Here is a 12,475-nt window from a genome sequence, read left to right as displayed (position 1 = left end):
GACCCTCGTGGTCAGGTTGATCGTGCTCAGCCATGGTCAATAACCCCTCGGAAGTTGGTTTAGCGATTGCTAAGGTGCGACGTCTCGCACGTTCGTAGTCGGATCGTCAAGGTCGACTCCCACAGAAACGATAGCCACCATCTCATCAAAACATCGGTACACCTTTGCCTCTATCAATTATTTATTACTAAAAAGGAGCAAAAAGCAAGGAATAAAAATAAAATTGGGTTGCCTCCCAACAAGCGTTATCGTTTAACGCCCCTAGCTGGGCATAACAAGCAAGGATAGATCTAGGTATTGCCATCTTTGGTTGGCAATTCTTCAATGAGGCATCTACTATCCTTAGGAATTTCTTTCTTTTTATTGATTATCAAACTTTTAGGCACAAGATCGAAAAATTCATTTGTAACAAATGGTTCCTTAATGATAGCAAAGAGATTGGGATGAATACTTATAGATTTGAGATCCGCAGTTTCCTTACTAGAGGATTCACCCTTATTTTTAGGAACATACATAAGCTTGGCAATTTTAGTGGGAGGACTTGGAGTATTCTTTACAGAAGAAAAAGCGGTTCCCAAGTTGGTAATAATATCCTCAAGTTTACCGATCCTAGTGGAATCGTGATTTAATTTCTCATTAACTATGGGTTCCTTCTCTTTAATATTTTTCAAAGTGCCTCCTACTTTAGATCCATATTGAGAGGTTCAGTTGTGGATCTTTTTATCCAGATTTTCAGCTAACTCTACGGTAGCAACCTTATTTTCAATAATTTCGAGCCTTTGCATTACATGCTCCAAAGTTAATATAGTTCCATTAACCAAAAGAGGGGGTGAGCCAAACAAATCTATCATAGCATTATAAGAATCAAAAGTATGGCTACCCAAGAAGTTCCCTCCAGTAATAGTATCAAGGACATATCTGTGCCAAGGAGTAATGCCTACATAAAAATTGTGAAGAAGAACAGAAGTAGATTGCTTCCTGGTAGATCTATTTTGAGCATTGCAAATTCTATACCAACCGTCTTTTAGATTTTCCCCTCCCTTTGCTTAAAATTTAGAATTTCGTTCTCGGGAGACAACGGAGAAGATAAGGGACTAGCCATAACGACAAGCAAACGAACTAACACACAAGCAAACAAAAAGCAAGCGGGCAAAAAGAGGCAAATAGAGAAAGAGAGGGAGGATAGAGAGAGAGAGAGGGCGAATAAAACGGCAAGGGTGAAGTGGGGGAGAGGAAAACGAGAGGCAAATGGCAAATAATGTAATGCCGGAGATAAGGGTATGTGATGGGTACTTGGTATATTGACTTTTGCGTAGACCTCCCCGGCAACGGCGCCAGAAATCCTTCTTGCTACCTCTTGAGCACTGCGTTGGTTTTCCTCGAAGAGGAATGTATGATGCAGCAAAGTAGCGTAAGTATTTCCCTCAGTTTTTGAGAACCAAGGTATCAATCCAGTAGGAGGCTACGCGCCAGTCCCTCGTACCTGCACAAAACAAATAAATCCTTGCAACCAATGCGATAAGGGGTTGTCAATCCCTATACGGCCACTTACGAGAGTGAGATCTGATAAGATAATATTTTTGGTATTTTTATGATAAAGATGCCAAGTAAAATAAAAGCAAAGTAAAAGCAATGAAAATAACTAAATATTGGGAGATTAATATGATGAAGATAGACCCGGAGCCATAGGTTTCACTAGTGGCTTCTCTCGAGAGCATGAGTATTCTACGGTGGGTGAACAAATTACTGTTGAGCAATTGACAGAATTGAGCATAGTTATGAGAATACCTAGGTATGAGCATGTATATAGGCATCACGTCCGAGACAAGTAGACCGACTCCTACCTGCATCTACTACTATTACTCCACTCATCGACCGCTATCCAGCATGCATCTAGAGTATTAAGTTAATGAAAACAGAGTAACGCCTTAAGAAGATGACATGATGTAGAGGGATAAACTCATGCAATATGATGAAAACCCCATCTTTTTATCCTCGATGGCAACAATACAATACGTGCCTCGCTGCCCCTACTGTCACTGGGAAAGGACACCGCAAGATTGAACCCAAAGCTAAGCACTTCTCTCATTGCAAGAAAGATCAATCTAGTAGGCCAAACCAAACTAATAATTTGAAGAGACTTGCAAAGATAACCAATCATACATAAAAGAATCCAAAGAAGATTCAAATATTGTTCATAGATAGACTTGATCATAAACCCACAATTCATCGGTCTCAACAAACACACCGCAAAAAGAAGATTACATCGAATAGTTCTCCACAAGAGAGGGGGAGAGCATTGTATTGAGATCCAAAAAGATAGAAGAAGCCATCTAGCTACTAACTATGGACCCGTAGGTCTGAGGTGAACTACTCACACTTCATCGGAGGGGCTATGGTGTTGATGTAGAAGCCCTCCGTGATCGATGCCCCCTCCGGTGGAGCTCCGGAACAGGCCCCAAGATGGCATCTCATGGATACAGAAAGTTACAGCGGTGGAATTAGGGTTTTGGCTCTGTATCTGATCGTTTGGGGGTACGTAGGTACATATAGGAGGAATGAGTACGTCGGTGGAGCAACAGAGGGCCCACGAGGGTGGAGGGCGCGCCTGGGAGGGGGGGTAGGCGCGCCCCTACCTCGTGGCCTCCTCTTTTGTGTCTTGACATAGGGTCCAAGTCTCCTGGGTCTTGTTCGTTGAGAAAATCACGTTCCCAAAGGTTTCATTCTGTTTGGACTCCGTTTGATATTCCTTTTCTTCAAAACCCTAAAACAGGCAAAAACAACAATTCTGGGCTGGGCCTCCGGTTAATAGGTTAGTCCCAAAAATAATATAAAAGTGGATAATAAAGCGCAATAATGTCCAAAATAGTAGATAATATAGCATGGAGCAATGAAAAATTATAGATAAGTTAAAGACGTATCATGTCTCGGTCGTGTATACATAGTTCCCGAACCCATAGGGTCCGCACGCTTAACGTTCGTTGATGATATCTCTACTCCTAATGTCTGAGTTGGTAGGATTGCGTCCACGGCTTTTTTTCGTCCCACCACTTTCGTCTGGTTTTTTTCGTCCCCTCACCCCCACACCCACCCACCCAACCCCACCCACGCACGTAGCCCAAAGAAACAGCGCCGCCTGAGTCCAGCGGGATCGCCCTGCTGCCAATCCCCAGACCCCGCCGGATCTCGCCACCTGATTCCATCTGGATCGCCACCGTCGTGCGATCTGCGCACTCGACAGCGCCGCCGCCAGACGGATCTCGCATCCACGTTTCTGGATCGCCGCCACAGACGTAGGAGCTCCCGTCGGCACCGCTGGGGACGCAGGGTGGTTTCAACCCTAGGTATGCTATACGGTTTCAACCCCAGGTATGAACATGGGTTTTGTTTGTAAGGTCTTCGTGTACAAATTAGGGCGATCCTGATGGACTCATGTTCAATACCTGCTAAAAGATCTACGAGACTACTCATGTTTCTAGGGTATTCGTGTACAGATCTGCGCTTCAAACAAATGACTGAAGTTCTTTCTGACGCCCATATAGTTGCTTAACAGCAAGTTTTTTCCATGACTTCTCTGAGTTTTGTATATGCAGATGTATGTCAGACTGCAAATAGCTGCTATATAGTTTAGTACAGGTCACAGAAACAAACTACAAACAACCAAACATACCAACAAAGTTGTAGGCAAATCGCAATATGAGAGTTTGAGCACCTTGCAACCCAACCGTGCCTTCATGATTTCGCCCCCTTACCATTGCCAACATCATGAGTTTCTGTAAAATGTAACAAGCTGCCCTTATGTGTTGAAATCATGTACAATAGCAAGCTGCCCTTGTGATCTTCGACGGCCTTCATCTGGCTGCAATCAGATGAACAGTTCATCTTAGCATATTGAATTTTTAACATGTAAATCAACATAGTCAGTTTACAAAAAATTGAAAGGTAGCAAAGTCTGTTGGACATGTCTTTTTATTTTGATATGTATAGCAAAACTCATAAATCTGTAACAAGCTGCCCTTATGGACTGAATTTCTGTACAATGGGAACGGGCCTTTAGTACTGTTGGTATTTCACGTGATCTGCTTGCAAAGTCAGTTTACATGTATTTGCGGGATACCTGAGTCTGTTGGACATGTCTTTTTTTTAATAGTTCCACACGGGGACTCCACACAGCAAGCCAACGGAACAGACGACCTCATCACATGTACCTCCAGGTATATGTTCACCTATAAATTGTGCTACACAAGTCAAACACCATCCCAGGAGACTGAATGTGTTGCAGGCCCGATGGAGGGGACAAATGTTGACGACTCTAACGAAGGGATCATACCCGTAGCCGATGATGTTGACAAAATTTACCCACGTAGTCCAGGTATAAGGCTGTGCAAATATACAGAGCTTAATTTTATCCTTTTTATGTGATAAATCATACCTAATAGACTTGGGCACAACCAATTCTAATGTATCAAGCGTGTGACTTGTAGGAGTCCATATTACTCCCTCGGAACGGATGATATTTGAGACCGATGGTGATAGCACATATGATACACCAGGTATATATGTACCTCCATGTATATGTTCAGCTACATATTTTCTTATACATGTCAAACACCATCACAGGAGATGTTGCAGGCCCGATGGAGGGGACAAATGTTGACGACTCTAACAAAGGGGTTATACATGTAGCCGACGATGTTCACAAGATTTACCCAAGTAGTCCAGGTATTAAGGCTATGCATATATACAGAGCTTACATTTGTGCTTTTTATGTGATAAATCATACCTAACAGACTTGGGCAGAACCAATTCTAATGGATCAAGCGTGTGACTTGTAGGAGTCCATATTACTCCCTCGGCATGGATGATACTTGAACAGACCGATTGTGAAAGGACATATGTTCATCAACCTTCCCATCTGATTACGGGTAAGTATTATGTTGCTGAAAGGTTAACACCATGTGCCTACAACTTTGCCTTATTTCGGTCCAATATTTTGTTATGTTTACATGATACAGACAGCCACCCAATCTCATTCCTATATACTGTAGATTCATTGCCGGCTCTCAGTAATCTGACAAAAGAACTAGCTACACGCCCAAGACAAAAAGGAAATCCACAGATTGCCCAACCACAACAAGGAACAAAACATCTTCTCCTCGAGAGGAAAAGGCAGGGGGGAAAGGTAGGCAGAGCATCGAGATGAATCGATTCTTCCAGCCGACGAGCTAGCGAGCCAGCCAGTCCATTCGGAACAGAGCCCGCATGCACCCGCAGAGGAAGCGCGGAGTGAGGGAGGGGGGAGGGAGGTGGTAGCAGGAAGGGGGAGGCGTACCCGCACTTGTCGCAGAGCACGGCGAAGCCGCCGGATCGTAGCGGCCAGTCCTTCCTCCACTCGCCCACCCCGCCGCCGTCGGGGCGGGCGCGCCGCACACCGCGTTCATGCACCTCGCCGCCACCTCCGCGGGAGACGAGGGTGCGCGCACCTGATCGACGTCGGATGAGTGGAGGGGAAGGGATGAGAGGGGGCGGCGGTGGGAGATGAAGTCGCCGGTTGTGGGGGGGAGCGGAGGGAGTGGAGTGGGTGAGATCTAAGGACTGTGCGGGAATGGAGAGAGTGACGGAGACTGGTGCTGGTTGGTTTTTTTTTGAGTAATACTGTTTTTTAGGGGTTTTGAGTAATACTGTTTTTTCTTTATAACTTGGAGTAATACTGCTGGGTTGGGTGCTGGTTGGCCGTGCTGGTTAGCCAATTTGGGCCTTTGACGTTTTCTCTTCGAAGGAAAAATACACTAAAGTATATACATTGGATCATATGAATAAATGTTTTTTATACTTATTACATATATTCAGAGTATCACAAAAAAATCAAAATTTTGAGAAAAGAAACCGAATATACTTGGTTTATGTTGGATTGCTTGCATGTTTTTAAGTTTTGTCGGACAATTTTCCTTAGCCTATAAAAAATAATTAAAAATTATCAAAAGAATATATAAATAGATTAAAATGATTTAAGAAATTTTAGATGACATATTATTTATATATGAACATTATAGTTGGTTGTTTGCTCCGAAAGAAATGCAACATCTTTTTTGTAATAATATGAAAAATAGTTTTTCTTTTTACAAAATAAAACAGTTGTGTTTGTTTCACTCTTAATTTTATTATACTCCCTCCGACCGGAAAATACTTGTCCTAGAAATGATTGTATCTAGACTTATTTTAGTTATAGATACATCCATTTTATCCATTTCTAGGACAAGTATTTCCGAACGGAGGGAGTATATTATATTGAGTCTTATTTCATGCAGTAGCAAATATCATTTATATTTCATCACAGATAAAAAGTGATGGGTTCCGACATACACATTGATCTAACGATGACAGGCCGGACTGAAACATGACGAGAAGAGGTATATAGCTAATCATTCTTTGTCTGTGCCTTATACATGATAACACAAAATGTTTATTTTTTACATATTATTATTTTTCAGAATATAGGAGACATAGATATGGATTTTGGAGATGCACAAAAAAAATGCATCAACAAGGGTTCCGAAGCGGTGACGCTGAAAGGGGCCGAAAATTCACCAAGTTTTTCACAACAAAATGATGTGGAGGCGGTGATATCTCATAAAAAACAGAAAAGGATGCCAATTTACATGTTATCGCACAAGGTATTCTTTTCAATGTTTTGGAACGAAGGTAGTATATAATATAGTAAAACATAGATATAATCTAAATGCGGAATTATAGGTGATAAATGCTTTACATGTATTGCATGCTGGCTCACAACTATCTACGAGATAGGGCGGGTGAAAAGTTACATATTATTAGCACGTTCGTTTCTGGCCAGATGAAAGAAGACGGAGAAAAAGACATAGACCCATCAAAATATCGTCACTTCTTACAACATGTTAATACTTATCTACAACAAGATATTGTTAGTATCGCCTCATTATCCATGCATATCATGATGTATTTTTTTAATTAATCCATGTGTATAATAATTTATTATTTTTATATCTAATTGTGACTACGACTTATATGATATTTACACCAGTTGTTCATGCCAATTAACATGCCTCGGACTCATTGGTATCTGGCAGTCGTCAATGCCAAAAAAACGTGAGATTATCAGAAGAGGACTCACTTGGTTCTCGGATCGAACGGAGTGAGCTTACTACTACGGTAACTATTGTTTTTTGGTCCTCTTAACATATGTTTTGTTTGCCTTAACCCCTATTATTTTCCATATATAAATTAGTTACGAGGACTTGAAAAGCATTTGAAACTTGGAGAACAGAGTCCAGAGTTTAACAGAGATCATAAGTGGCTCAATCTCAATGTTACAAAATGGAATGTCGTAGAATAGTTTCATGAGGCAATACAAACGGATCGGTAAACACTTGTCACAAATTGAAAAATATTGTGTTTGATACTCTCATGAACACAAAAAATATCATACAGTAGAAAATATTGATAGTAAAATGTCGTACTGTATCTATTAGTTGATGAAGCAGTTTTTATTATACTTGCTCAAACATTGTGCAAATGAAGGTAAAGACAACTTGTTTGACATTGTGAGACAATTTTTTAAGTGCATCAAGTAGTTCTCAATACTTTGTAATAGATTTTTAGTTGGATCATTACTTTATATGTATATATTGTTATTGTGCTATTTTGTTATCACCTTACATTACAAGTTAAGCGGACTTCAATTATTATGCAATTGTGACCCTGATATATTGTCTCTATCTGTGACTATTTCAAAAGCCCGTGGCAACGCACGGGCATTCTACTAGTAATTGTATATGAGTTACATGATTTGGTGACCGAATGTTGTTCGGAGTCCCGGATGAGATCACAGACATTACGAGGAGTCTCGAAATGGTCGAGAGGTAAAGATTGATATATAGGACGGTGGTTTTCGGACTACGGAAGAGTTTCGGAGTGCACCAGGTAGTCATCGGGTCACTAGAAGGGGTTCCGGACACCCCTGGTAAGTGCACTGTTCAAGATATATTCCGATATTTTGATAAATCTGCCGATTTATCGCTTACCGGTGTCTGATCGATAAGATAAATTGGCCGATAAATCATCTGATATGGCGATAAATTGGCCGATATACCGATAAACTGTCCAATTTACCCCTTATCATGGGTCGGCCGATAAGTTCCCGATAAGCGATATCCCCAACATTGGGTAAGTGTATGGGCCTAATGGGCTAAAGGGGTGGGGGACAAACCAGCCCACTAGGGGGCTGGTGTGCCCTTCTACATGGTCGGCCGGCCCTAGGGGAAGTAAAGGGGAGGAGTGCCCCCTCCTGCCTTTCCCTCCTCAGGAGATAAAGGAACGGGGGGTGGGAGCGTCACCTCCTCCTTCCTTCCTGAGGATGTGGTTGTACTAGGCGCCCCTTCCCACATATATATAGGTGGGGGAGGAGGGAGCAGCCAGGAGGCACCTCCAAGTAGGTCAAATCCTATTTGGGTTCTGCCCCAAGTGGCGCCCCTTTTCCTTATTGGAGTGCGGGAGGAAGGAAGGAGGAGGTGGCGCTCCCACCCCCTTTCCTCCACCTCAGCTGGGAGTTGAACTTCTAGTTGATAGTGTTATTGATAGAGTTCTTCAATCACGGCCACCAAGCTACAAAGGCTTTGTAATGAACTATAAATATGCAATGGATGAATAAAACGATTCCTGAGCTCTTCACAATGCTTAAGGCCACAGAGGTAGAAATCAAGAAGGAACATCAAGTGTTGATGGTTAACAAGACCACTAGTTTCAAGAAAAAGGGAAAGGGAAAGAAAGGGAACTTCAAGAAGAATGGCAAGCAAGTTGCAACTCCCGGGAACAAACCCAAAGCTGGACCCGACCCTGAAATTGAGTGCTTCTACTGCAAAGGGACTGGCCACTAGAAGCGGAACTGCCCCAAATACTTGGCATATAAGAAGGATGGCAAAGTGAACAAAGGTATATTTGATATACATGTTGTGACGTGTTCCTTACTAATGCTCGTAGCAGCGCCTGTGTATTTGATACTGGTTTGGTTGCTCATATTTGTAACTCGAAATAGGAGATGTGGAATAAACGAAGATTGGCTAAGGACGAGGTGACGATGCGCGTCGGGAATGGTTCCAAGGTTCGGCATGCTACCTCTATATCGACCTTCGAGATTAGTTTTAGATCTGAATAATTGTTATTTGGTGCCAGTGTTGAGCATGAACATTATATCTGGATCTTTTTTATTGTGAGATGGTTATTCATTTAAATCGGAGAATAATGGTTATTCTATTTATATGAGTAATATCTTTTATGGTCATGCACCCTCGATGAATAGTCTATTCTTGTTGAATCTCGATAGTGATACACATATTCATAATATTGATGCCAAAAGATGCAAAGTTGATAATGATAGTGCAACATATTTGTGGCACTTCCGTTTAGGTCATATTGGTGTAAAGCGCATGAAGAAACTTCATGTGGATGGACTTTTGGAATCACTTGATTATGATTTATTTGATACTTGTGAACCTTGCCTCATGGGAAAGATGACTCAAACTCCGTTCTCTGAAACAATGGAGCGAGCTAATGACTTACTGGAAATAATACATACAGATGTATGCGGTCCGATGAGTGTTGAGGCACATGGCGGGTATCGTTATTTTCTGACCTTCACAGACGATTAGAGTAGGTATGGGTATATCTACTTGATGAAACACAAGTCTGAAACATTTGAAAAGTTCAAAGAATTTCAGAGTGAAGTAGAGAATCATTATAACAAGAAAATTAAGTTTTACGATCTGATCGCGGAGGCGAATATTTGAGTTACGAGTTTGGCCTCCATTTAAAACAATATGGAATTGTTTCACAACTCACGCCTCCTGGAACACCACAGCGTAATGGTGTGTCCGAACGTCGTAACCTTACTTTATTGGATATGGTGTGTTCTATGATGTCTCTTACCGATTTACCACTATCATTTTGGGGTTATGCATTAGAGACAACCGCATTCACATTAAATAGGGCATCGTCTAAATCCATTGAGACGACACCGTATGAACTTTGGTTTGGCAAGAAACCTAAGCTGTCGTTTCTTAAAGTTTGGGGTTGCGACACTTATGTTAAAAGGCTTCAGCCTGATAAGCTCAAACCCAAATAGTAGAAGTGTGTCTTTATAGGATACCCTAAGGAAACAATTGGGTGCACCTTCTACCATAGATCCGAAGTCAAGATCTTTGTTGCCAAGAATGGAACCTTTCTAGAGAAGGAGTTTCTCTCGAAAGAAGTGAGTGGGAGGAAAGTAGAACTTGATGAGGTAATTGTACCTTCTCTCAATTTGGAAAGTAGCACATCAGAGAAATCCGTTCCTGTGAGGCCTACACCCACTAGAGAGGAAGCTAATGATGATGATCATGAAACTTCAGATCAAGTTACTACTGGACCTCGTAGGTCTAACAAAGCATGTTTCGAACTAGAGTGGTAGGGTAATCCTGTCCTGGAAATCATGTTACTAGACCATGGCGAACCTACGAACTATGAAGAAGCTATGATGAGCCCAGATTCCGATAAAATGGCTTGAGGCCATGAAATTCGAGATAGGATCCATGTATGAGAACAAAGTGTGGACTTTGGTGGACTTGCCTGATGATCGGCAAGCCATTGAGAATAAATGGATCTTCAAGAAGAAGACTGACGCTCATGGTAATGTCACCATCTACAAAGCTCGACTTGTCGCAAAATGTTTTCGACAAGTTCAAGGGGATGACTACGATGAGACCTTCTCACCCGCAGTGATGCTTAAGTCAGTCCGAATCATGTTAGCAATTGCCACATTTTATAATTATGAAATTTGGCAAATGGACATCAAAACTACATTCCTTAATAAATTTATTAAAGATGAGTTGTATATGATGCAACCAGAAGGTTTTGTCGATCCTAAAGGTGCTAACATAGTGTGCAAGCTCTAGCGATCCATCTATGGACTGGTGCAAGCATCTCGGAGTTAGAATATACTTTTTGATGATGATGAGCACATCAATACCATTGTTACACCCACCGCCCCTACTACTACATATACTGGACCAATTACTAGAGCTCACGCACGCCAATTAAATTATCAGGTACTTCCGTTTCTTGGTAATGATTCTAATGTTCATGAGAATACGATACTGCCTAAATTGGATACATTTGTTTTGCTTACAAATGAAGGGCCTGTCATGGATAAGAGGGATGAACACTGGAGCAAGACCAAGCATGCAGATGATGGCATGCGCAAGGGGAACAAGAACGGGGTTGCAAGTGATGATTTCAGGACTTTGAAGCCACCATAAGGAGTGCATGAAGCCTTGGACGAAATATACAAGATGCCACTTCATAAATTTTGTCCAGAGGCTATTCTAGGTGTCGTGTCACCTTATTATTGGGCCAGGCCCATGTAATTTCGAAATACTTAAGTATAGGCTGTTTTTAGAGTCCGTATGTGTGGGGAAACAAGAGTTAGGGTAGGTTTTGTACCCCTCCTCCAAGGGCCACGAAATTTCCTTCTCTTTCCTCCATATATACAGCCCTTAGGGCATCATTTAGACTTTGGGTTTTGTTTAGATCAAAAGTTCGCCATAGCTGCAACTTCGTGTACTTCGTTTGTGTTCAACGACCAGACCAAGGCATCACATAACCCCACCTTGATCAATAAAGCTTTCATCTTATATTCGCAATATCCAGATTGCAATCTCAGTTTCTTGCTTGTTCTTCGTTTGCTCGCAGGAAACAGACCCTCATGGTCAGGTTGATCGTGCTTCGGCATGGACAATAACCCCTCGGAAGTTGGTTTAGCAATTGCTAAGGCGCGACGTCTCGCACGTTCATAGTCGGATCGTCAAGGTCGACTCCCACAAAAAATGATAGCCACCATCTCATCGAAACATCGGGACACCTTCGCCTCTATCAGATGAGGTGATCCAAGCATATGGTTTTATAAAGACTTATGGTGAAGTATGTACTTACAAGAAAGTGAGTGGTAGCTCTGTAGCATTTCTGATATTATATTTGGATGGCATATCATTGATCCGGAATGATATAGAATTTCTTGATAGAATAGAAGGATACTTGAATAAGAATTTTTCAATGAAAGACCTCGGCGAAGCTACTTATATATTGGGCATCAAGATCTATAGGGATAGATCAAGACGCTTAATAGGACTTTCACAAAGCACATACTTGATAAAGTTTTGAAGAAGTTCAAAATGGATCCATCAAAGAAAGGGTTCTTGCCTATGGTACAAGGTGTGAAATTGATTCACACTCAAAGCCCGACCATGTATGCTACGCCGTGTACTGGACCTGATGTGTGCCTTGCCATAAGTTTGGTGGGGAGGTACCAAAGTAATCCATGTGTGGAGCACTGGACAACGGTCAAGAACATCCTGAAGCACCTAAAGAGGAACAAGGATATGTTTCTCGTTTATGGAGGTGACGAAGA

General features: G+C 41.8%; 1 protein-coding gene across 1 annotated transcript in view; it reads right to left on the bottom strand.

Moving 5' to 3' along the window:
- Window positions 1-3,502: 3,502 nt before the first annotated feature.
- LOC125516792 overlaps window positions 3,503-12,475 on the bottom strand; it is a 55,787-nt gene continuing 46,814 nt past the window's right edge. Inside the window, exons 2-3 of the mRNA XM_048682104.1 lie at window positions 5,333-5,681; window positions 3,503-3,859 (exon numbers count right to left, since the gene is read on the bottom strand). Coding sequence (XP_048538061.1) covers window positions 3,733-3,859; window positions 5,333-5,681 — 476 coding nt within the window. The 3' untranslated portion in view covers window positions 3,503-3,732. The remainder of the gene's footprint in view (window positions 3,860-5,332; window positions 5,682-12,475) is intronic.

This window comes from Triticum urartu, chromosome 6 (assembly GCF_003073215.2).
Source record: "Triticum urartu cultivar G1812 chromosome 6, Tu2.1, whole genome shotgun sequence".
Taxonomy (NCBI): Eukaryota; Viridiplantae; Streptophyta; class Magnoliopsida; order Poales; family Poaceae; genus Triticum; species Triticum urartu.
The sequence above is the reverse complement of the archived record's forward strand: the minus strand, read 5'-3'. Positions and strand labels throughout refer to the sequence as shown.